Below are 25,165 nucleotides of genomic sequence, written 5' to 3'. Positions count from 1 at the left end.
GTGTCGGAGCCGGAACGGAACCGGGCCGTCGTGATTCAGCCGCTTTAATGCAGCGCTGGCGGGCTGCTTCCTTTTAAAAACACTGTGGATGTGTTCTAGACGAGCAGACAGACTCCAGCCTCCCCCCTCTCCCACCCAGCAGCTCTTCAAAACGCACTGAACCAATTTCCAATTATACATTATGTGGCACTCGGTGGCCTGACGGTGTCACAAACAACCGTCACAAACTGTGGGTTTTTACAGTTTTTTCCGGAGCAGAGAGAAGCTCAGCTGATTAAAAACCTTTCTGATGTTCTTCTCATCCAGCAGGGACCTTTATCACGTCAATCTCCTGCTCTTTTTCTATCGCTTCGCACTCTGCCACACTCTTTGAAATTCAAATTTAATGCTTATTAAGACCTCGACGAAGAAAACTGAGCGGCCCTCCACACCAGCACTGAAGCACAACAGTCCTGGGTGACACCGTTCAAATCCAAATCCATTTCAAAATCTAAATTATTCACATGCTGATACACATCTCAGGGGAAAATCTGACACACGGTGATTAGAATATAACAATAAAAATATTTACCACAGTGCACGGTGTTAAAAACATGTCAGATTTAAAATAAAAAAGCATAAACATGTAATGTGGGTCACTGTTTACTGCAGAACCGCTGATTCTGTGTTTAAATATGCAAATTTATGATGTAGGTCAAGATAGTTTCTTTTTGTAAGAATGTTTTGGACTGTAGATTATTTTCTCAATTCATTGATTAGGTGTTTGGTCTATAAAATGTCAGAAAAAAGTCTCAGAAACCAGAAAATATTCACGTTGAAGAAGCTGAAATCACAGAATTTAGGCAGTTATTCTTTAAATTTCTGATGTTTTTTTAAAACTCAAATTGCATGTCAAAATGTTTTGTGATTAACAGTTGACAACTAATTGAATAATCGGAGCGTATTTTCACATGGTGATGTACATCTCCACGCAAATATTATATAGGTTTATTTTTTTTAAAAAAACAAACCAAAATATTTACTGCAATGTCATGTGTTCCACTCTTATGCGATACATAAAAACAGTTCAAATTAAAAAGCATAAATGTGTAATCTGGGTCAATATTTACTGCTGAACCGCTGATTCTGTGTTTAAATATGCAAAATAATGATGGAAGTCAACATAGCCTCTCCTCTTAAAAAGGTTACAAAGGTCTCAGAAACCAGTAAACATTCTCATTTCAAAAGCTGCAATCTGAATTATTACATTTTATAAAAATCTTAATAACTGACTACTGATTAATCGATTATCAAAAACAGCTGTAGTTTAATCGATTAATTCTCACAGCTCTAACTAAACTTGGTATTTTTCACATGCTGATATGAATCTCCAATAAAAACCTAAGACACATTTATTTAAATGTAACAATCAAAATGCTAATTTAATATCCTGTGTCCCACTGTTATGCTTTGAACAAAAGTGAACCACAAGCATCAGGATATAAACTGGTGTGTTTTAAGAACCACACTGAGGTCGGTCACCATCATTGTTCAGCATTTTGAGCTTCCTCAGCCGCACGTTAAAACGCAAACAAAAACTCATTCACCGTCTCTGAGACCAGAAGTCGTCTGGCGGCATCTATTTTGGTCGTTTTCCAACAAACGCAGTCGTTGTCACAAGGTTAATCACACAACGCTGGAAAAGCGAGTTTCCTCAAATTCCTACGTGGAAAATCAGCTCAGTTAAGTTAAATGTGAAGGAAGCGTTTGGTTTTAAAGGAAAAAGGGGAAACAGAGACTGTTCTTTTTAAACCCAAAGTGTGACGTGAAATTCGGTGTGTCAGTGGCGCCGAATGACCACAATCACATGTTCAGTCCTGATCTGCAGTTTAACAAAACAGAAGCTCCTTGTTGTGAACGCTGGGGGGGATACATTTATTAGCACTAATAAACAACGATTAATTGAGGGGTGAATGCTCATTTTAGGGCAAACAGAAGTGGACGGCAGCGCAAGTGTCATCCAAATAGTCCTCACATGTGGCTCAAACACTAAAATATCCACAAAGTGCATCACTGATTACAACAAATACATGAAAAATGCATCTAATGCTGCAAATTACAAAGTGAAAGCTGAATGCGTTTTCATGATTTGAAGCCAAACTGAATCTCTACAAAGTTATTTGGGAGGAAATCGGGATACTCAGGATGTGTGGCTTTGATTTTAGGTTTACATAAGCGTTACATGGAGCTCTGCCCCAAAGCGGAAACCTCACATCTATGAAGCTAGTCTTGTTTAGACACTCAAACTCCATAAATGGCCTCCGCTCCGCCCTCATTCAAACCTTATCAACAGAAATGAGCCTCATTCAGCTGCTGGAAAGTTAACATCATGTCTCTGAGCAGCTAATTTAAAGTGACTACATCCCTGTGCAATATAACTTAAATGTCAAATGCTTCGACCTCACAGTAAAACCCAACAGTTCAGATGTACTTTAACCCTCCTGTTGTCCTCATTTACAGGCACCAAAAAATATTGTTTCCTGGTCTGAAAAAAATCCAAATATTCAGCAAAAAAAAAAAAATCCCCAAATTTCTGAAAATTTGCTAATTTTTTGAAAATTTTAAAATTTCAGGAAGAAAATTCCAATAATTCCTTAAAAGTTTCCCTCGAAAGTTTTATTTTTAAAAAATCCTCCAAATTTGACAAGAAAATTCATGTAAATATTTTCAAAAAATGAGTATAAATCTTCCAAAAAAAATCCTAAAAATATCTAAAGTGATTACATGTATATCAGTAAAACTTTTAATATTTTCTTTAAGAACATTCACACAAAAAAAAATATCAACCAAAATCCAGCAAAATTCGCTGGATTTTGGTTGATTTTTTTGGGAATGTTCTTAAGAAACATTTTTAACATTTCTTTTTTTCCACCAAAAAATGTTCAAAGATTTCCCAAAAATGTTTCACTGTGAAAATACCCCCCCCCCTTCCGACATTTTCAAACTTTAAAACGAGTCAATTTTGACCCGCAGGACGACGCGAGGGTTAATAAAAATACGGTTCCACAGTAGAAAATCAATGCAACAAAAGTCAGCATTTCTCATTACTGACATCGTAATCTTAACTTGCAGTTGTACTTCACATATCTACCTTTATTTCTGATGACTAACTCAACATGGAGAATACCAAATTTCTGAGAACATTCTTCACAGACTACTTTTTTAGCTGCTATTTGCTAATAGTTGTGTTGCTCCACCTTTCTCTTTAAAATACCTCAAAGGTGTTTCATTGGATTCAAGTCAGTACACATACTGGTCCAGGTAGTAGGTTTCGCTGCTTCCTTCTTATCGTGTGATTTTTTTTCCCCCTCCTGTGTGATTTTGGCAGCATCCTTTGGATGTTATCAGGCGTGTTCTTCCAGCTTCTGCAGACTGGGAGTCGCTTTGTCAGACAGTATTTTGGTTTATCCTCAGACATTCATGCTGCAGCTACAAATGTCATCACACTCCCACCTCCATGCTTCGCTGTCAGGACTATGCATTCACTGTGGCAGTCCTGGTCAGGTTCACACCTAATGTTCTAAACTCCTTCTGAGGCCAACTACTTTATCTTCATCTGACCAAAAAAAATGTTCTCCGATATTTATCAGGCTTCTTTTCATGATCTGTACCAAACTTTTATCTTGTAAATTTGCTCAGAAACTAAACAAGCAAGGTTTTTTTTCTTGGAAAGTGCCCACACCAGCTGATGCTGTGAACTGTCTGAGCTTCACACAAACTCTGATTTCCACTGATAACCCCTGTACCAAGTCTGAAGCAGCTGCCGTCTGTTTTTCACAGCTAGATTATGAAAGTAGTTCACTGTCTGTGGAGTCATTTTAAGAGCTCTGATCAGTGGTACTGTACCTCCTTGGTTACTGCTGACACTGTAGTTAACTGATTTCTAGATTCTCACTGATCTTTGTGGATTCCTTTCCTTCTTTGTGAAGTCTCAGTCAGATGTTTCACTTCCTCTGTTCAGTTCTTGTCCATGTGGAGCCACGATGCAGACATAGACAGACACAGTCCATAGGTCCAGAACTGAGAGAGTTCTGCAGTTCACAGCTCATTTAAGAACCATATTCATCAGTTAGACTGATTAGAAATCACAGCTGGACTCAGTTTAGTTTCAGTCACAGATGGATTTAGTTTAGCTGCATTGAGTTTCTACATTGAGGCCTGTATTTTCATTATAGACCTCCTGACGTGCTTGTTTTTTTACTGTTCATCAGAGCAGATATTTAGCTGTTCAACTTAGAAATAACACCGTTATTGAGGTTGAGACATTTCTTCTGACATTTCACTTCTCCTATATACTGTGAGAGAGGCATCATATTAATACCATCTTGTGGTTTTATACATTAATTCTGAGAGCAATGGCTGACAATTGAGTCTTTAAATCTAAATGTGGCTTTGTTAGACTCCTCATTTTAACAACATGTTTGGCAGATGCTGTTAAATATTGATAAAGGCGAAACTAACCTACCATGAAAACAGCAGCTAGTATTGTTCTGGGTGTCCACAGAGGAGATCATCAGACTCCGATAAAAGACAATAAAACCTGCAGGACGTTGCTGTTTGTTGCGGAACTCTCACTGAATTTTGCATCTTAAACAGCGTTAAATTCCGCTAACTAACGGAATAAACGCAGCTAAAACTATTCAACACTAATGATCTAAACACTAACAACAAGCTGCAGTAAACTTGTGTTATTTCCTATTTTACTGAAGGCCTCAGAGGACAAATCAAAGACCACCAGGCGTCCCCGGACCCAAGTTTGAAAACCTCTGGAAAAGCTAACTAGGTTAGCTAGCCCCGCCGCTAGCAGGCAGCTAGCTCTGTGTAGCTTTACTCACCGCGGCTTATTGTGGTTCCGCTCTGGAACGAAAAACAACTGTTAGCAGCCGAGCTAGCAGCTAGCCCCAATACTCATAGCCCGGTTTCCTCTCGGCAGATAATCAGCACCGCGTCCGGTCCATTTCATCCGAGGTCCCTCCTGATTTCGGTGAAATTATTTACGAAGCACAGCGGCTGGTTCGGTGGGGTCACACAGAAACTTTAAGCCGCCTCTCTCTAACGTCCCTGGGCTACTAGCCTGAGCTAATTGGCTAGCTTAGCTTCGATAGCCTGCGAGCTAACGGTAACATCGGCGGTTCTCCGGGGTGTGTCTGCCGTTTGTCCTCGGTGCTACACTGCCGAGCATGCTGTCCCGCTGCACCGAGCCTTTGTGGTTCCAAGACCAGACACTCGTCCTAACATCCTCCGGCTCCTTCCTCCGTTTTTGTTCTGCTAAACACAAGATGGCTCAGGCTGCTGGGCGGGATCAGAGCTGCGCTGTTTCCGCTGAGCTTTCCGCTTCACAAATAAAACGGTATAAATAAACCGACCTACATTATATTAATAATCTGGTACAAACGCTCCGAGGCTCCATTTAATGATCATTATCAAGACTGTGAGTCTGTTGGACACTTTTTATCATGAGGCTCCAGACTTCACATTTACTGTGAACTACAGGATAAAGCAGAAGTCAGTGCACCCCTGTACACGACAGACTGTCAATGATTCAAAACTACATCAGCTCTACAAGGGTTTTTACTATCATGAACAATCCAAAACAAACACACATTAAGTCTGTGTACATACAGGTCGTAATAATCCTAAATGTTCCAGTATAAAGCAACTGGACTTCTTTTTTATGTTCTTGATAACATTTCACTTTTGTCAAATGAAGATAAATTTATTTATTCAGGACTAACACTGTGAATACATAGTCCTGACAGTGGAGCATGGAGATGGAAAACCTCCACAAAAAGACACAAAACAACCACAAAAAGTTGTGATGGACATTTTGCAGCATCTACCTTTCTTGAGTACCACAGTGAAGGCATAGTCCTGACAGTGAAACACAGGAGTGGGATTGTGCTGATATGGGGCTGAACGAGTGTAAAAGGTCTTAATGACATTTATAGATGACAAATACAAAATTGTCCAGAATTATTCAAAATTATCCAGAATGATTTAGAATTTATCCAAAACAAGTTAAAGAAACACACGAAATGACCTAAAATCTGTCCAAAATAATAAAAAATCTGTCCAAAATGACATGAAATTGTTCAAAATGACTAAAAAGAATGCCCTAAATGTGCTAAAAATTGTCCAAAACATCCAGAATGTTTGGTGTGAACCTGACCAGGACTACCACAGTGAATGCTTGGTCCTGACAGGGAAGCACAGAGATGGGATTGTGCTGATATGGGGCTGCATGAGTGCAAAAGGTCTTGGTGATATTTCTAGATCAATATAAAATTGTCCAAAATTATTTAGAATTGTCCAGAATGATTTAGAATTTGTCCAAAATAAATTAAGGAATATATATAATGAGAAATGCAGTCTGGAATCTCATGTTTTCTTTACACTCGTATCCTTATCTGTTTTGGTTTGATGGCACCAATTCCTGGACATTTAAGTTTTATTTATTGAATTTTAATTCGATGACACCCTCTAAAATTGCACATCAAGTAAATGCTGAAAAACAACTTACTAGAAATAAAGTGATTGTTGTTCATTGATCAGTTTTTATTATATTTTGTGTTTACAAGCCTGTGTCTCTGAACAGGAAATGTGAAAAAGGCTCTGAAAGCAGATAAATTGTGACATCTAGTGGTATTACTGCATACTGCACCACAGGTTTTGATGGTCAAACATTTTCATTTCCACATTAACAAATACAAATGTCTTTATTTAAAATGTTTTGACCTCATATAATTTAAATGAAATACAATATTTATAATCTCCGGTTTGTTTTGATGCAAAGTTCTGAAGACTCCATGTTTCAAAATGACACCAAAATACAGCAAGATTAATTTATCAACCATTTTTATTGCAAAATCCAGCAATGCAACAATATAACAGCATATACATAAAATCTTTAATTATATACGTCTTAAATATGAGAAAAAAAAACTTGAAGTTACAGTTGCATGTTTAACAAGTTCCCCTTCAGTCCACCTCCTCCACTGTGGGCCCCTGGGGGCCTCCTGCCTGCTCTCTACAGCTGCCTGCAGGCCTCCCTCCCTGATACAACTTGCTGATGATGGGGTTGCACAATTTCTCCAGCTCCTTCTGCTTGTGTTGGAACTCGTCTTTGTCAGCCAGCTGGTTGTTCTCCAGCCAGCTGATGGTTTCCTCACACTTCTCCAGCAGCTTCTTCTGCTCCTCCTCACTCATTCTGCCCTTCACGCTGTCATCCTGCAGGCTGCTCTTCATGTTGAAGGCCAGCGACTCCAGCGAGTTCTTGGCTGCGATTTTGTCCCTCTGCTCCTCGTCCTCTGCTTTGTACTTTTCGGCGTCCTGCACCATCCTCTCGATCTCTTCTTTGCTCAGTCGGCCCTTATCATTGCTGATGGTGATCTTGTTCTCTCTGCCGGTGCTCTTGTCCACCGCCGACACGTTCAGGATGCCGTTGGCGTCGATGTCGAAGGTCACCTGGATCTGCGGAACGCCTCGCGGGGCGGGTGGGATTCCCGACAGCTCAAACTTGCCCAGCAGGTTGTTGTCCTTGGTCATGGCTCTCTCGCCTTCGTAGACCTGGATCAGGACCCCGGGCTGGTTGTCGGAGTAGGTGCTGAACACCTGCGTCTGCTTGCTGGGGATGGTGGTGTTGCGTTTGATCAGCGGCGCCATGACTCCTCCGGCCGTCTCGATGCCCAGGGACAGAGGCGCCACGTCCAGCAGCAGCAGATCCTGGACGTTGGCCGAGGTGTCCCCTGAGAGGACGGCGGCCTGGACGGCGGCGCCGTAAGCCACCGCCTCATCTGGGTTGATGCTCCTGTTGAGCTCGCGGCCGTTGAAGAAGTCCTGCAGCAACTTCTGGATTTTGGGGATTCGGGTGGAGCCTCCCACCAGGACCACGTCGTGGATCTGAGCCTTGTCCATCTTGGCGTCCCTCAGGGCTTTCTCCACTGGCTCCAACGTTCCCCTGAACAGGTCGGAGCACAGCTCCTCGAAGCGAGCCCTGGTGATGGAGGTGTAGAAGTCGGTGCCCTCCAACAGGGAGTCGATCTCGATGCTGGCCTGGGAGCTGGAGGACAGCGTCCTCTTGGCCCTCTCACAAGCTGTGCGCAGCCTCCTCAAGGCTCTCTTGTTCTGGCTCACGTCCTTCTTGTGCTTCCTCTTGAACTCCTCCACAAAATGGTTGACCATACGGTTGTCAAAGTCCTCTCCTCCCAGGTGAGTGTCTCCGGCCGTGGCCTTCACCTCAAAGATGCCGTCCTCGATGGTCAGGACGGACACGTCGAAGGTGCCTCCGCCCAGGTCAAAGATCAGGACGTTTCGTTCTCCAGACTTGCCTTTGTCCAGACCGTAGGCGATGGCGGCCGCTGTGGGCTCGTTGATGATCCTCAGGATGTTGAGCCCAGCGATGACGCCGGCGTCTTTAGTGGCCTGTCGCTGGGAGTCGTTGAAGTATGCCGGGACCGTGATGACGGCATTGGACACCTTGTGGCCCAGGTAGGCCTCGGCGGTCTCCTTCATCTTCACCAGGACCATGGAGGACACCTCCTCGGGGTAGAAGGTTTTGTCCTCCCCTTTGTACTCCACCTGGATTTTGGGCTTCCCTCCGTCTGAAAGCACCTTGAAGGGCCAGTGCTTCATGTCAGCCTGCACCAGCGGATCATCAAACTTTCTTCCGATCAGCCTCTTGGCGTCAAACACCGTGTTGCTGGGGTTCAGAGCCACCTGGTTCTTGGCTGCCTCTCCAATCAGCCTCTCGGTGTCGGTGAAGGCCACGTAGCTGGGGGTGGTCCTGTTGCCCTGGTCGTTGGCGATGATTTCCACTTTTCCATGCTGGAAAACCCCCACACAGGAGTAGGTGGTGCCCAGGTCGATGCCGATCGCTGCGCCTTTACCTGCAGACATCTTGGATTTTCACGCTTTGTTTCCTGAAGAGGCAGAAATTAGAAGAGAAAGTTAGAAAAGTTCATACTGACGGCAAATATTACAGCTTCTATAGCTGTGTTTATTTAATAAGAAACAAAACAAACTCTGGCAGCACTGGAAGATTGAGTTCATCAAGAATAAATGCATCAATAAAGTCTGGTCCATCATAAAGTATCTATTTAATGTTGGCTTGTTAATTTCATGTTAAATTAAATATCTAGCACTGTAGAAATTTTATTTAATTTCTTTAATTATCATGTATAATATTTTAATTTGTGTGCAATATTTCATTATCATATGTAATATTATTTTAGATTTTTAGAATTACTGCCAGTATTACTTCCTATTTTTCTATTAAATGTCTACTGTACCATAGCTACATCTTATTATTATTATTATTGTTATTATTATTATTATTATTATTATTATTGCTTATCTGCATTTATTCTAATGGTATGCTATAAATTTCTATTTTAGCTTCCCTTAATACATTGTTATGGCTGGTTTTGTCTTACTGAGTAATTATAATACTGACGAAGTATTGAGAAGACTCGAATGACTTTGTATAAACACCTAAAATTACTTTCACAAACTTTATATAAATACAATAATTAAATTATCTTAAAATCGGCAGTTATTCAAATGAAGTTTGGTGGAGCTCTATTTACAATCACTTCATTAAATATTTAGACAGTTATTATTACATTCGGAACCAAATTTCAAACAGCTCCAAATATTTTGATGCACATTTGAAACTAAGAGCTTAAATTAAAACTGTAGAATAAAACAGTTGTTGGTGGACATTAATAACAGCAGCTTAAATTGGACAGTTTTTAAAGCGAGTTCGGTGAAATATCGGTAAAATCAAGACAAAATCCAGAAGAAACTCGTACTTACTGTGGCTGAGAGATGATAGTCTTGAGAAGGTCTTTGGAAGAGAAACTGAAGTTTGTCTTCTTTTCGCTGTTTTCTTTTCTTATTCTCGCTGTTTTCGTGTCTCCTGGTCGCTGCTTTCGTGTCTTCATGTTGGTGTTTCTTCTTGGTTTTATACTTTTCTCTCTCTTCTCGTTTCTTCTCGAGCTTTCCGCTGAACCTCTCCTCCAATCACAGAGCTCGGCGCGGCGCTATGCGTGATGACGTCACCTGGAAGAAGTTTCTACTCGCTTCTGGCAACGCTGAGAATCTGATGGAACAAAATCTGAATATTATCAGCCATAAAACACACTAAATGTTTAATGTAGTCAGTCAGTACAGCGACTATGACTCAACAAATATTGTCTCGCTGAAAATAAAAATATTTTCTAAGAAATATGCAAACCTGGTTCAATAATTAATGCTCAAACTAACCAAAACAAACTATAATTAAAGCATTTTTTTGTCCATCATTCAACTTAAATGTACCGCCCCCGTTTGAGTAACGACAATTGTTCAACGCCGAAATTTTTACAAGACATTGAGGATTACTGTAAAGTAGTAAAATGTGTTTCAGAACACTTTACATTGATTAAAACACCTGAAAAGTCTTAAAACGTGAGTTTTTCAAATGCAGTGTCGGTGAAGGCTCAAAGCAAAAAAAAGTGGCATTTATTCCAACGTTAATGTGCATAATCACAGACATTTAAAAGTTCGATCAGTGTTTTGATACGATTGTCATATTTTTTGTCTTGTTTCAGCACTTAAAATTAAGAAAGCAGCAAAATTTTTTGATTAAATGTGTCATAAATTCAAGCAAGTCAGTTTATGTGTACAGAACCTTATTATATACAGATATTACTAGTGCGAGAAAGACAAAAAAGACAAAATACAAAACAAACAGCAGAATACATTTAAATTTAATACACTTAATTAATCAAAACACAACAGACACATTGAATAAAGTGAATACATCAGAAAATAAAAGTTAAGAAAAATAAAATTATGTTAAAGAAACAGTTTATGCCTACAATAAAAGCTGCTACCAAATTTAGTCTGGTTGTAACTTAGTTAAAGACAGAGTATTAAATACATACAATTAATTTAAAATCCACTGAACTATTAAAGGAATCAAAACTTGTTCTCCTTATTTCCAGCAGATGACAGCAGAGGAGTTTTCACATATAAACAGTAAATCTCAACTCAGGTGAGTCTTTGTGAGCAACACTTATAATTATTATTATAATAATTTAATTTAAAGCTACAGTCTGGTCTATAAAAAATACGGTACATAAATAAAAACAGCTGCTTTTCTTTTTTTTTTCTTTTGCAAAAGTGACAATTATGATTAATGTCTTTTGTTTAATGTCTGCTTTTTTCAGTTATGCAACAAAATTTAGATTTTAACTGATAAATACAACTGAGCTGATTATCTACATCAAAACAATTATCTTTTGTATCACAAGTGACCTGAAATTTTAAGTGTGAATATGCAAAGGAGGTGTACGGTAATCTCAGTAAATATGTACTAAATTGCATAAATGTCTAACAGACAAAATGTAAATTGTAAAACTATTTCCTGTAAAATTACAGTAAAAATTATTTTGATTTACTGGAAACTCTACAATAGAACACCAGGTTTATTGTCTAATGATTTTATTGACTGTAGTAAACAGCAATATTAACACTGATGAAAGAAAATCTCCAAGTTTTTCTCATTTAAATATACAAAGCTATCCATAGTGTATGATTTTTTAAAAAAATGGCAAAAAAAATTCCCAAAATGTCAAATAAAATTTCCCAAATTACACTAAATCATCAGAATTAAATGCAAATGAAGCAAAATGTGACAGAAATCAACCGGAATTACATGTAAATTAAGAGAAAGATGCAAATGGCTCAAAATGACACACAAAATAAATAAAATCGGGCACAAATGGCCCCAAAGAGAGAATAAAGAGATGCGAAACAACATAACCTAAAATAAGTGCAAATAAACAAAAACAGACGCAAAATGATCAAAATATGAAATAAAATATCTCAAATACAACATGAAATTACCTCAGTGAATCACAGCGTGGCTAAAAATGAGACAAAATGACACAAAAATGATTAAATGACCAAGAAGAGATGCAGAAAATAAAAAAAGAAAGAAATTAATCAAAATTAATTAAATGATGCCAAAATGTGACAGAAAATGATACAAAAATGACACAAATCAAGCAAAATAAATGCAAATGACCTCAAAGTGATGAAAAATGATGTCACATGAATCAGTCTCATGCAGACAAGCATGAGTCACCTGAACACCTGAACAGGTATTTCCAGACCGTCCTCATACCTGCTTCACCTGCCGCTGCTTAGTTTGTGGTTTAATAACGGCGCTTCAAGTCGACGCCTCCCGACTCTGAACGTCTGTCACAGATCCACTCAGGTCAGTCTGAAGATTCAACATGAAGCTGCTCAGAGTCGCTCTGCTCGCCGTCATCATCTCAGGTGAGAAATGTACCTTTAATTCACGTTTTAACAGCAGAAATGTGACTTTCAGCAGCTTCTGGTGATTCGTTTACACTCACAGACAAATCAGAACCTCTCTGAGTTTATTCTCAGGGTGGAAACTTCATGTTTGAATATCAACAAACTTTAATTGCTTTGCTGCTTTACTCATCATGAGAATCCAGAACAGAAGGATTCACTGCTGACACTGAGCATCCTGCTGAGTCACCAGTTTTACTGTTTTACCACTTAGATAACACTGAAAAATCAATTAGATTAAAGATTAAGCTTAAAAACAAGTGAGAAAAGAAACTACAGACAGAAAATGATAGACAATTTTAAAGATGTGAGGTTCTTTATTTGATCGTTTAAACGTTTCCAGGAGAAAATTCTCATTCTTTCATTATTATTATTAATAATATATAATATTCTTTTCATCTGTAACACAAGAAAAATACTCAACATTACTGTAGAAACTCTCTGTACATTCGGGTAAATACTGAACTTTGCATGAATCTCGAGACATTTGCACGCAAATCTGTGGGCAGAGAGTCAGACGATGCCCTCGTTTAGCCAGAGATGCAAAAGGGTCAAAATGTGACGTAAGACAGGCAAATTTAATGCAAACAACCAGAAACAGGTGCAAAATGATCAAAATTATACACGGAATACCAAAAATGGAAAAAAAAAACCCAAAACAATCCAAATATGACACAAAACGAACTCAGAGAGGCACAGCATGGCTACAAAGAGTTGAGAAAAAAACTAAATGTGACACAAAATTACATAAAACTACCTAAATAAAATGCAAACGAACACAAAGACATGCAAAACTGTCAAAATGAGACAAAAAAGCAACCAAAATTAAATTCAAATCAAAGCAAATAGATAATATGTTTCTAGAAACAGATGTAAAATAATCTAAATTAGACCAGAACAACCAAAATGTGAAAAAATGACCCAAATCCATCACAAAATGACATAAAACAACTTATGTTGACTGCAAACGAACACAAAGACACATGAAACTGTGAAAATGACAACAAATTAATGGAAAATGTTCAAAGGCTGAAACAAAATATGACACAAAACCATCAAAATTAAATGCAAACAATCAGACAGATGTGCAAATGATCAAAATGTGACACAACTTAACTAAAATGTAAAAGAAAATGATTAAATTGGGGCTCAGAATGATGTGAAACAACCTAAATTAAATAGAAACAGTGACAAAGACGCACAAAACTAGAAATTGGGACTCAAAATTTCCCCAGAGAGACACAAAATGGCTCCAAAACAGATGCAAAATTGACTAAATTAGACGCAGCATAACAAAAAAATAACCAAAATAGACACAGAATAGTCAAGAGGTGAAAAAATAGACACAAAATGAGGAATAAAAGCATCAAAATGAGGCAGAAAATTACCCCAAAGTTGTACAGAATGACAACAAAGGGAAGCAAAATGACAACAATGTGACACAAATCAAATGCAAACAACCAGAAACCAATACAAAATAAGAGAAATGTGAGAGAAAACAACCAAATTAGGACACAAAATGACACAAAATGGCTATAAAACAATGTAAGTGATCACAGTTAGACACAAAACAATAAAAATGGGAAAAAAAACAACCTAATATGACAAAATCAGTTCAAGATGGCAGAGCAGGTCTACAATGAAATGAAAATGGACCAAAATGTGACTCAAAATGATATAAAATGATGTGAAACAACCTAAATTAAATACAAACGAACACAAAGACGCACAAAGACAGTAAATTGAAAGCAAAATTACCCCAGAGACACAAAATGGCTACAAAGACTGAAAAATTTTTTTTCAAAATCAGACATTATATAAACAAAATGTGAAAGAAAACACACAAAACACAAAGTAGAGGTACAAAATAACCACAAAATGAATGCAAAATGGTCAAAACAGCCAAAATTAAAGGTTAACTAAACAGAAATTTGACACAAAATCTCCTCAAAAAGACACAAACTCAGAAGAAAACACTTTTTTTCTCAACTTTTTGCATTAAAATTTGTGAAATCTAACAAATTAAAGCCTTGATGCAGAATTTCTACACAGTAAACATCACTTTTATTCACATGATCCTGGATAATTGAATAAAATAACAGAATAAAAAGTTGTTTCTTTCTGATTTGTCGTTTCTTCGAGTTGAACTTTTCTAAATCAACCTGCAGCAGCGACTGTCAAATGTGAGCTCTGACCTATAGAGATCCAGAAGAACCAGTTGGACTGTTTACGGCAAACATCCTCCTGATTAATTCCAGCGTGTTGGCAAGTTTTACTGGTTCCCAACATGAGGGTCGAGGCCCTCCGAAGGGCCGCTAGACAAACCTGAGGGGTCGGAGTGAAACTAAACGACCAAAGTGAGATGACAAAATGTGACACAAAACCACCAAAAAACAACCAGAGAGAAACACAAAATGACCTCAAAGATGCGGAAACACGGTGACAAAGAGATGTTAAATGATGAATGGACACATTTTGATGGATTTTAAACTCGTTCTGAGTCATTTTGGATGAGTTTGAGTTCAGTCTTGCAGCAGAACCTTCGGTGAACTTCAGCCGACCTGGTTTCCTTCCAGAGCCTCGAGGCGTTTTAACGTTTACGTAACATACAGGATGGAAACGGCGATCGGTTCCATTTTGTTTTGCACATTAACCTCAAAACTTTATGAAATGTTTGGCTGCAGAACAAAACTGTGAAATAAGGAAACACCGTTGTGTCAATTTCATATTAACCAGAATAAAGAACGAAGACACAATTAAAAACCAGCTGAACAACTAAACAAGCCACAAATATCTGGAAACACTCCAGATTATTTCCTGTTTTTAAATAAAGTCCATGTTGTTTTAATTTAGACGATTCCTCTCTGTCAGGATTAAAACTGTGACGATTAATCAATTCAGTGTCGACTAATAAATTACTTTAAAGCAATTTTAAAATGGATTTGAGTCATTTTAAAAAGAAAAAAAAATCTGTGATTGCAGCCTCTTAAAATATGAATGTTTTCCTCCTTAAGGAAACTCTGATCCACATTTTTCAACATTTTTTGACATTTTAGAGACTAAACAACTGAATCCTTGCAGAATTTTCAAATTGTTGATCAAATGTTTGAAAAATATGACTAAAATGTCTCAAAATGTTTTAATAAAGCATCTAAAATTGTTGTCAAAATGAAAAATATGATTAAAAATGTATTAAAATGGTGATAAAATGAAAACTCCAATAAATAAACAAGCTGTACTTTGTTTTTTGTCCAGCAATAAGGATCTCCAATCATGAAATAAATATTCAATTTTGTGCAAATTCTACTGAAGTAACTTTTAAAATGAGCTTGCAGCCTTTAAAATGAATATTTTCTGGTTTCTTTTCTTTCCTCCTACATGACACTAAACTGAAGCTCTCTGGACTAAACAAGATGTGTGAGGAAACTCTGATCCACATTTTTAAACATTTTTTTGGCATTTTAGAGACCAAACAACTGATTTGTTAACAGATTATTTAAATCACCGATAAAATGTTTGAAAAGATATTTGACTAAAATGTCTCAAAATATTTTAATAAAACATCTAAAATTGCTGTCAAAATAAAAAATATGATAAAAAATGTACTCCAACAAATAAACAAGCTGCATTTTTTTTTCTTGTCCAGCAATAAGAATCTCCAACCATTAATTAAATATTAATTAAATATTAAATTTAGTGCAAACTCCACTGATGATCAATTGAAGTAACTTTTGAAATTAAAATTGTCTAAATTCTGTGTTTGCAGCCTTTTAAATCGATATTTTCTGGTTTATTTCCTCCCAAGGAAACTCTGATCCACATTTTTCAATATTTTTGACATTTTAGATTCTTAACAACAGATTATTTAAATCATTGATAAAATGTTTGAAAAATGTGACTAAATTGTCTTTAAATGTTTGAATAAAGCATCTAAAATTGTTGCCAAAATGAAAAACATGATGAAAAATGTAAAAAAAAAAAAAAAAATGGTGATAAACTGAGAACTCCAACAAATAAACAAGCTGCGTTTTGTTTTTTGTCCAGTAATAAGGATCTCCAGCCATGAATTAAATATTAGAATTAATGCAAATTCTATTGATAATCAGTGGAAGTAACTTTTGAAATAAGTTTGCAGCCTTTTAAATGGATATTTCCTGGTTTCTTTCCTCCTTTGTGACAGTAAACTGAAGATCTTTGGACTAAACAAGACATTCGAGGAAACCCCGACGCACATTTTTAACATTTCCTGAACAAGTTAATCTGTTAATGCAGGAAACAGTCAGCAGAGACGGTATGTTCCAGAGCTGAACTGCGTCACTTTTCTTTTGAAACATACATTAAAGAGGTGATCTTTGCTCCGATGCTTCAGATTCCTGCCTCACCCACCGTCATGCCCTCATGGAAAATGCTCCTTCTTGTAAATAAACCGGTCGGTTCAGCTCTCTGAATGTAAACACACCTGAGTGAAGCTCCACCCACTGTGTCAGAGATCACCTGGGCAGCTCACCTGGCATGAAAAAGCAGCAACACCTCCACAGCACAGATTACACATTCTGTAGGTTATTTACAGAAAACAGTTACTGTAAATGGAAAACACGTTCTCTGCTGGTTATTTATGAATTCATTAACTCCTGCATCGACTCCCTTCTTGTCACTTTTTTAATCTTGTTCTGTTTTTATTGTGTTTCTTTACAGGATGCTGTGCACAGCTGGACGGTGAGTGAGAAAACAACTGAAAACAAAAGTGTACACTGACTTAAAATGAGAGAGAAAACTATAATAAACAGCAATTGAAACAACATTAAAGACTGACTAACAATGATAAAATACTGAGTGAAATACTGAGTGAAAACTATTGTAAGCAGCTAGTGAAAACAGCAGTAAACAAATCATAAATGATCTAAAAACACTGTGTGAAAACATAAACAGTTTGTAAATAAAAGTAAACAGTCACTGATAATGACAGTAAACAACCGAAAATGACAGTAAACAACAACTGATAATGACAGAAAACAACTGAAAACGATGGTAAACAATAACTGAAAATGACACAAAACGACAACTGAAAACAAAAGCAGACAGTAACTGAAAAAACAACTGAAAAAGAAAGTGGACAGTGACAAAAGTAAAATGTGATTGAAAACATCAAACACTGAGTGAAAACTATAATAAACAGCACTCAGAGAGCGCAGTACTCCTCCAAGGCTGTTCATTCCCCCATATTGTCAGAAACGCACTATTTTTTCCTAGAAATGCAGCATTTGTTTATCAGTTATTGATGATTAAAAATCACGACAATTTAATCTAGATGTACCCACAAACAAAATGACGTTGCGTTGAGCACAAGTGTGTGTTATGCATGTGTACTTTATGTACAGATACTGAATCACGTGACCTAAATATGTAGCAGGTGGCGGGAATTGATGGGACTCAGAAACACCCCCACAATTTAATCAATTGTTCCTTGTATGATTATTATTTCTGATAAGTCTGCAGTGGTGGATTTATAGTCAGATCACAATCATGTGATCGTCAGCAAGCAGCTGACATTGTGTTCACTGGTTGTCATAGTTACAGTGACCCCATGCCACTATCTCGCAATGATACAGAAATCTTTACCAAATCCGTGGATCCAGACAATAAGCTGCATCACTGCCAAAATCTAATCACTTGGTCCTTGTGTCATTTCTGACCTTCAATGTAAATTTCATCCGAATCCGTTTATGAGTAACGCTGTACACAGACAAACATATGCGTCACATAACTAAAAATAAACACAGACTGAAAATGACAGAAATCAGCAACTGAAAACAAAAGTAAACAGTGACTGAAAATGACAGGAAACAACAGCTGGAACTGAAAACAGAATGAACAACGGTGAGTATGAAAGGATTTAAACGTTTTTATTTGTGGCCTCCAGTCTGCGGCACGGCTCCTCTGAACACTCGGATCGTTGGTGGTGAAGATGCTCCAGCAGGAACGTGGCCGTGGCAGGCCAGTCTGCACAACGCCTTCGGACATTTCTGTGGCGGTTCTTTAATCAACAACCAGTGGGCCCTGAGTGCTGCTCACTGCTTCTCCAGGTGAGCTCCGGTCACATGACCTTCACCTGTCTGAACCAGGCATTCAGCTTTTTTACCTGAACTTGTTTTTGTTTGTATTTTTCCTCAGCAACAGTCCTGCAGGTCTGATCGTCTACCTCGGACGCGACACCCAGCAGAGCCTGAATCCTAACGAGGTTTCTCGGACGCTGTCGCAGGTGATCCGACATCCGGACTACAACCCCAGCACCAACGACAACGACATCGCCCTGCTGCAGCTGTCATCGGCCGTCAACTTCACCGACTACATCCGGCCCGTTTGTCTGGCAGCCGACGGCAGCGTCTTCCCAGGTGGAACGTCCTGCTGGGTTACTGGCTGGGGGAACATCCAGAGTGGAGGTAAACATTCATCATTTATCCTGATTAAACAGAAACTAAAAACTAAGGCCCGACCTATATGGATTTTTTGAGGCTGATGCCAAGTCTGATATTTGGCAGAAAAAAATACTGATTACCGATTAATCGGCTGATTAATCTAAAAAACATATAATGAATAAAATAACTTCTTTTTTGGTCCCTTAACGTTTATAACAACAAGGATATGAATTACAGGCAGAACATTTTACTGTTTTACAATACTTTGTCCTTTAATATTTGTTTAAATTTACAATAGAAAGGAATTTTCAAGTATAAAAACATGCAACAAGCATTAAACCTCTGGGAAATTATATGACCTTATCAAAAAGAGTAAATCTATAAATGAGTTATGAAATACATCTGGTCTTGTATTTCTTGTTGCTGAAAATTAGAGGTATGTTATTATATATGCTGTATATAAGCAACATAATGAGTGAAGTTACTGTAAAACATTATTTCTGCAGCCCTCTGATGCCCTTTAATGTTAAATCACATTTTCTCTACTCCATTTTCTTTGCCATGAACAGGACTCATATGAACCAAAATAAAAACCAGAGACGCCTTTTTCAGATGTAAAACATGTCATCTTTGACAGAGTTTCATTTTAAATATACAATGGTCACAAATAGTGACACTAATGTTCCTCCATAACAACAAACACAGTGAGTTGTTACAGCCTGGGTCACCTTATAGTATTTCCTGATAAAGTAAAACTAAGAGTGACATCATGACGGTTGCTTAAGACAGTAATGTTCATCATTTGAACTGAATAAACCTCCTCCTCTCTGCGTTCACATCACTCCTCCTTAAATGTGCCACAAACCGCAGCTGACTGAGTGATGAATGATTGTTCTGTACTCTTAAATATTTTGTACACTATTTCTGCAGTTATTTACTGGCTTTAAGTTGTTAGCAAACGCTATGCTAGGTTAGCATAACTACAGCGATGTTATTGCTAACATAAACAGACAGGGAGTAACTTAAGCTAGGTTAGCACAACTTTAGCAATACGACTTCAATAAAAAGCATGACAACACTCATCATGACCCATGGCAGAGAGTTAAAGTGAAACAGGAGACATGTTGAGTCATTGTTAATTTCACAACATCATTACAAACTTATATTTAAAAAAATGAGCAGAAACAAGAGTAAAAACAATTAACAGTGAGTGAAAAAGACAGATAAGAGTCAGAAAATGAGAGTAAAAAACGTACTGTAAAAACAGTAAAGTGACAAACGTGGAATAGATCAGAAATCTGAATACAGACTACAAGAAAAACACTCAGAGAGCGCAGTACTCCTCCAAGGCTGTTCATTCCCCCATATGGCGTTGTCAGAAATGCAGCATATTTTGTAGAAATGCAGCATCTGGTTATTAGTTATTGATGATCAGAAATCACGGCACCATAGAATGTGTCCATTTAATATAGACGTAGCCACAAACAAAATGACCTTGCACTGAGCACAGGCGTATGTTATGCATGTGTACGTTATGTATGGACACTGAATCATGTGACCTAAATATGTAGGGGACAGCGGGGAAAATGGGACTCGGAAACACCCCCACAATTTAATCAGCTGTTCCTTGTATCATTTCCAACGGATAAGTCCCGCTAAGTCCACAGTGGTGGATTTGTAGTTGGACCACAATCATGTGGTCATCAGCAGGTAGCTAATGTAGCATTCTCTGGTTGTCATAGTTACAGTGACGTCGTGCTGCTATCTCACAATGATACAGAAATATTTAACAAATCCATGGATCCAGACTATAAGCCGCATCACTTCCAAAATGTAATCACTTGGTCCTTGTGTCATTTCTGATCTTCCCTGAAAATTTCATCCGAATCCGCTTGTCTGTTTATGAATAATGTTGTACACAAATAGACGGAAAGACAAATGTACGGCAATCATCACACATTGCTCTGCTATGTTCCTTGGCCAAGTAATAAATTCATTTTTTTGGCTTCTTTTCAAAACAGATTCAGAAATGTGAACATTAAACATCTTAATTTTTTTGACTCTTTCATCACCAAACACTGAGTTTAACAGTAAATGAAGCAACAACCGGCTGCACCTGTGACAGGTATTTTCCAGCAGCTCCACGGTGACAGACGACATACTGACGAGTTTCAAAACAGAAACCACAAACACTCCCAGTGAGATGCTCTGCCTTTGTTAGGGGTTGAAAAGAAAAAGGAGTTATTCTGTAACTGTGCCCTCCATGGAATCACAAAAATCCTGCTTTTCTACTCGTCTCATCAGGTAAAGGACAAACATCCCATCGTTCTGAATATCTGCAGCACACTGACCTGCACAGGCGGAACACAGAACTACACCGTAAAGATGAATTCAGTTAAAAATGGTTCAAATCTGACAGAAAGAGAGCCAGAAAAAACTATGATGGAATACTGTAATGGTCGAATATTGTAAAAAAGAAAACAAAAAAAAAAAGTGAATTACCGTTTTGAAAAATACAGATGTTTTTTGTGGACATTTTTGGTCAGTTTTTATTTTTTTAATAGTGACTCAAAACAACAATACACAGCAAATGAAAACAAAAATAAACAGCAAATTAAAATGATAGAAGTCGGTGCCTGAAAACAGCTGAAAGTAACATACAACAGCAACTGAAAACAATGAAAAAGAACTGACAACACAAGTAAACAGTGACTGAAAACAACAGAAAACAGCGAGTGAAAAAGGCAGTAAGAAGTCTAAAACCAGGTCTAAGATCAAGGTCAAAGTCAGTTTAAAACCAGTGCCAAACTGGTCTAAAACCAGGGTTTAAAAGAAAAAACAGCGAGTAAAAACAGCAGAGGTGGTTGTGGTGTTTTGATTTATGGACAGTCTGATCTGAAATCACGTCTGCGTTTTTGTTCGCTGTAGTTGCTCTTCCTTCGCCTCAGCGGCTGCAGGAAGTCAACGTTCCCGTGGTGACCAACAGCGACTGCAGCAACTCCTACAGCGGAATCACCGACAACATGATCTGTGCCGGACTGACGGAGGGAGGGAAGGACTCCTGCCAGGTGAGTCGCACCGACACGAGGAGACGTCCAGGGGTCGTTTTTATTCACTGCTTAGATACGTTTTCTCTGTTTTCTGTCATTTTCCGTCACTGTTTTCAGCTGCTGCTTACCTTTATTTTCTATAGTCGTTTTCTTGTTTTCAGCTGCTGTTTTCTGACACTGTTTGCTTTTACTGTTTTACTGTTACTTTCAGTCACTGTTTTCCTACATTAACTCTCAGTTTTCTGTCATTTTTAGTCACAGTTTTCAATTGCTACTTACTTTTACTTTCATGTCCCATCACTGCCTTCTGTTGTTTCTAACCGCCTGACTTTGGTTTTCAGTCACCGTTTGCTGTCATTTTCAGTCAGTGTCAGTCGTCATTTTCTGTTACTGTTTGCTTTATTTTTCTGTCTGTAATCTGTTGTTTTCAGCCACTGTTTACTTTTCCCACTTACTGTTTTTTGTTGCTGTTCACAAACTTCTTTTAATAACTTTTTCTGAACTTTTTAATCTCTGTTTTCTGTCGGTTTTAGTCTATTGTAGAGGTGGGTGGATCCATCCAAATATCGATAATGCAGATACCAGCGTTTGTATTGACTTTGAACGATACCAGTGTAATAAGATTGATACTTTAGTTTCAGCTTCTCTCCTGTATGCCAATTACAAAGATTAGCGCCATAGCAGGGATACTAAATTAAATATTCATTAATCACAATCATGATCACTTCAAACCACTAGACGAAAATGATTGACTGTGGCCTTTAAAATGTAAAAATGTGAGCCGCTCCTAAAAGACGTAGCACACCTACATGCAGTTTTCTTCGCTCATCAAAAACAACACGTGGATAAAATCAGTCACTTTCATTTTGGACTAATCTGAAATGAGAACACTTCATCTCACGCAAGTCTTTTTTTGCTCACACACCTGTCTGATCACTGCAGCCACTGTGAGGCGTTCAGGGAACATCGTTAAATGTCTGTTGATAAGCAAATGTTCAGCTGGTGAAGTGTTTCGCCTGTAACCAGGTGGGATCAGGTGGGCGTGACGAACTGACAACCACAGGGGGATAAAATTTTGTATTCATCATTACAGAAGGAACTTTAATGTAAAAATGGATCTTAAAAGAGCATTTCCTTTTTCAGTGACAGTATTGCACAAATATTGACCAAACTGTCAAAAATGAGCACTGTTTAAGGAATTCATCCCACAGAACACCTACCCAGGAATTAGTGTGATTCTTGTGTGAGCATTTACAACCCCATCTTCATTCCACATCTGGACCATAAACAGCACCTAATCTTTGTTCTAAATCTACAGACTACTGAGAAACTTCGTCTGGGGTATCGGTATCAGTATCGGCGATACTGGCCCTGTATTTACTCGGTCTCGGATTGATACCAGATCTTGCAGTATCCAACACCATGATTCTGTTGGTTTGTTGACTTCCTGCTGGTCTAACCTCCATGTTTGATGCGTTCAGGGAGACTCCGGCGGTCCGATGGTCAGTAAAAACAACTCCATCTGGGTTCTGGCCGGAGTGGTGAGTTTTGGAAACGGCTGTGCTCAGCCTAACTTCCCTGGAGTTTACGCCCGAGTGTCTCGTTACCAGTCGTGGATCAACGGCTTCATCTCCACCAACCAGCCGGGCTTCGTCTCCTTCCAGTCGGACTCTAGTTTGACTACTGGGGCGGCGTCGTTCGTCTCCATGTCCCTGCTGCTGACCGTCCTACCCGTCATCTTCTCCATCTTCGTCCTGTCATGGGAGGTTTAATGAAGCTGCACTAATTTAACCAGAACTGCCTCATGTTCACTTTAAGATTCATTTTTCTTAAAACAAGCTAAAATTCTGCTCACGGAGTCAAATATTTCCTCGTTTCTTGTTCATTTTGCGGTGAATTCATAATTTTACAAGACAAAGAGAACCCCTTTACTGTAGCTGGAATGTTTTCCTTTTTTGTTTGTAAAATGACTAAAACAGATGACCAAATTAGATATCAATTCATCTCCTGTTAGTTGATATTTATTAATTAATAAATGCATTTGAAAGAGGTGAAATAATCTGATCCCATCAACTTGATGTTTAGATTTAGATCATGTTGACTCGAATTAAATTAAGTAGTTTTAATATGAAGGTGAAATATTGTAAAGCTACGGAGCCAGGACTGTTAGAATAATCAGAACCTTTTGATAGTTTTGAATCATAATAAATAAAAAATAGACCCATAAAAATTCAAATAATGCATCAAAAATAAAATTTAAGTTACAACCGAGTTATTTTATTCTGCTCTTAAATTATACAATAAGGATTAAATGTAAAAAAAATAAATAAAATGAGTCATTTTAATAAACTTACTAATATTCCATCAAACAGTTAATTTTATTGTTTATTTTTTCATTGGTTGCCTTTTTTTCATTTTGTGCAACCCATAAATAAATAAATAAATAAAAAGATTAGTTGTGTAACTGACTGAACTGTTAGAAACTATTTTTAAATATTTGAACAGAGAATAAAATATTTCAGCACTGCAAATAAAAGCAAATTACTAAAAGTTAAATTATTTAAATTGTAAATTAGTTTTAGATTTTATTTTTTTATGTATTTTTTGAGGTATAATAATAAATGTATTGATGAATTTGTCATTTAAGGAAAAGAATACAGAAACAGAATTAGTTAATTGTAAGTCTGCCTATCTTTTGAAGTATTTATTTTTAGCTGTGTGTTTTACATACATTGTTTAAATGTATGTAAATTATACATACTTTGCTTTTAAAGCAAAATCCACAAGCTCCTTAAAATAATATTAATTGATTAAAGTTATTTTGGCACTCTGCAGACTCCATACACAACCGTTTACATGAACAGAGTTTCGACTGAACCCGATCGATCGATCGATCGATCGATTCTTTGTCCAAACTTTTGACAGTTTTTATTTAGAAAATCTCATGTAGCACTTATCTTAATGAAGCACTTGATATGTGCACTGATGGTGAAGCTGCAGGACTGATGAAGAAGAAACAATTTTAATCTATTTTCTTAACTTTATTGATCTGTTTGTGATTGATTACTTTGATGTTTACTGTCTTCTACTGTTTGAACTGTGACTTACTGTTTAAGTTCTGCACACATGAACAAATCAAAAAATATCTACAATTATTAACGTTACTTGCACCGATCTGTAGATCCGTCTTTAAGTTCAATAAAACCGTTTTTTCTAACGTGGCACTTTGAATGTAAAGTCCTCTTTGTGTCTTTTCTATGAAGCGAATGAACGAAGGTGAACCAGAAACACCTGCCG

The 25,165-nt window shown here is 37.7% G+C and overlaps 3 protein-coding genes across 5 annotated transcripts in view; 1 reads left to right on the top strand and 2 right to left on the bottom strand.

Moving 5' to 3' along the window:
• taok2a (TAO kinase 2a) overlaps positions 1–5,342 on the bottom strand; it is a 38,861-nt gene extending 33,519 nt beyond the window's left edge. For 2 of the 3 annotated variants that reach the window (XM_055005021.1, XM_055005022.1), the window contains exon 1: positions 4,875–5,341. The gene's annotated coding sequence lies outside the window, so the exon portion shown is untranslated. Of the gene's footprint in view, positions 1–4,874 lie in introns of all 3 variants that reach the window. The other variant, XM_055005020.1, reaches the window with a different exon arrangement.
• Positions 5,343–6,877: 1,535 nt separating this feature from the next.
• LOC111572498 (heat shock 70 kDa protein 1) lies at positions 6,878–10,011 on the bottom strand. The gene is made up of 2 exons (XM_023276190.3): positions 9,853–10,011; positions 6,878–8,957 (listed from the first exon to the last, which is right to left on the bottom strand). Exon 2 carries the CDS (start codon positions 8,932–8,934, stop codon positions 7,018–7,020), a length of 1,917 nt encoding a protein of 638 aa, XP_023131958.2. The 5' UTR covers positions 8,935–8,957; positions 9,853–10,011; the 3' UTR covers positions 6,878–7,017.
• A 2,212-nt stretch (positions 10,012–12,223) lies between these two features.
• Positions 12,224–25,089, top strand: LOC111572457 (trypsin-2-like). The gene is made up of 6 exons (XM_023276132.3): positions 12,224–12,363; positions 17,098–17,118; positions 18,323–18,485; positions 18,574–18,842; positions 21,747–21,886; positions 23,350–25,089. The coding sequence occupies exons 1-6, from the start codon at positions 12,321–12,323 to the stop codon at positions 23,638–23,640; spliced, it is 927 nt and encodes a 308-aa protein (XP_023131900.2). The 5' UTR covers positions 12,224–12,320; the 3' UTR covers positions 23,641–25,089.
• The last annotated feature ends 76 nt before the right edge of the window (positions 25,090–25,165 follow it).

The sequence above is a fragment of the Amphiprion ocellaris genome, chromosome 19, assembly GCF_022539595.1.
Source record: "Amphiprion ocellaris isolate individual 3 ecotype Okinawa chromosome 19, ASM2253959v1, whole genome shotgun sequence".
Taxonomy (NCBI): Eukaryota; Metazoa; Chordata; class Actinopteri; family Pomacentridae; genus Amphiprion; species Amphiprion ocellaris.
This window is presented reverse-complemented; position numbering and strand designations above follow the sequence as displayed.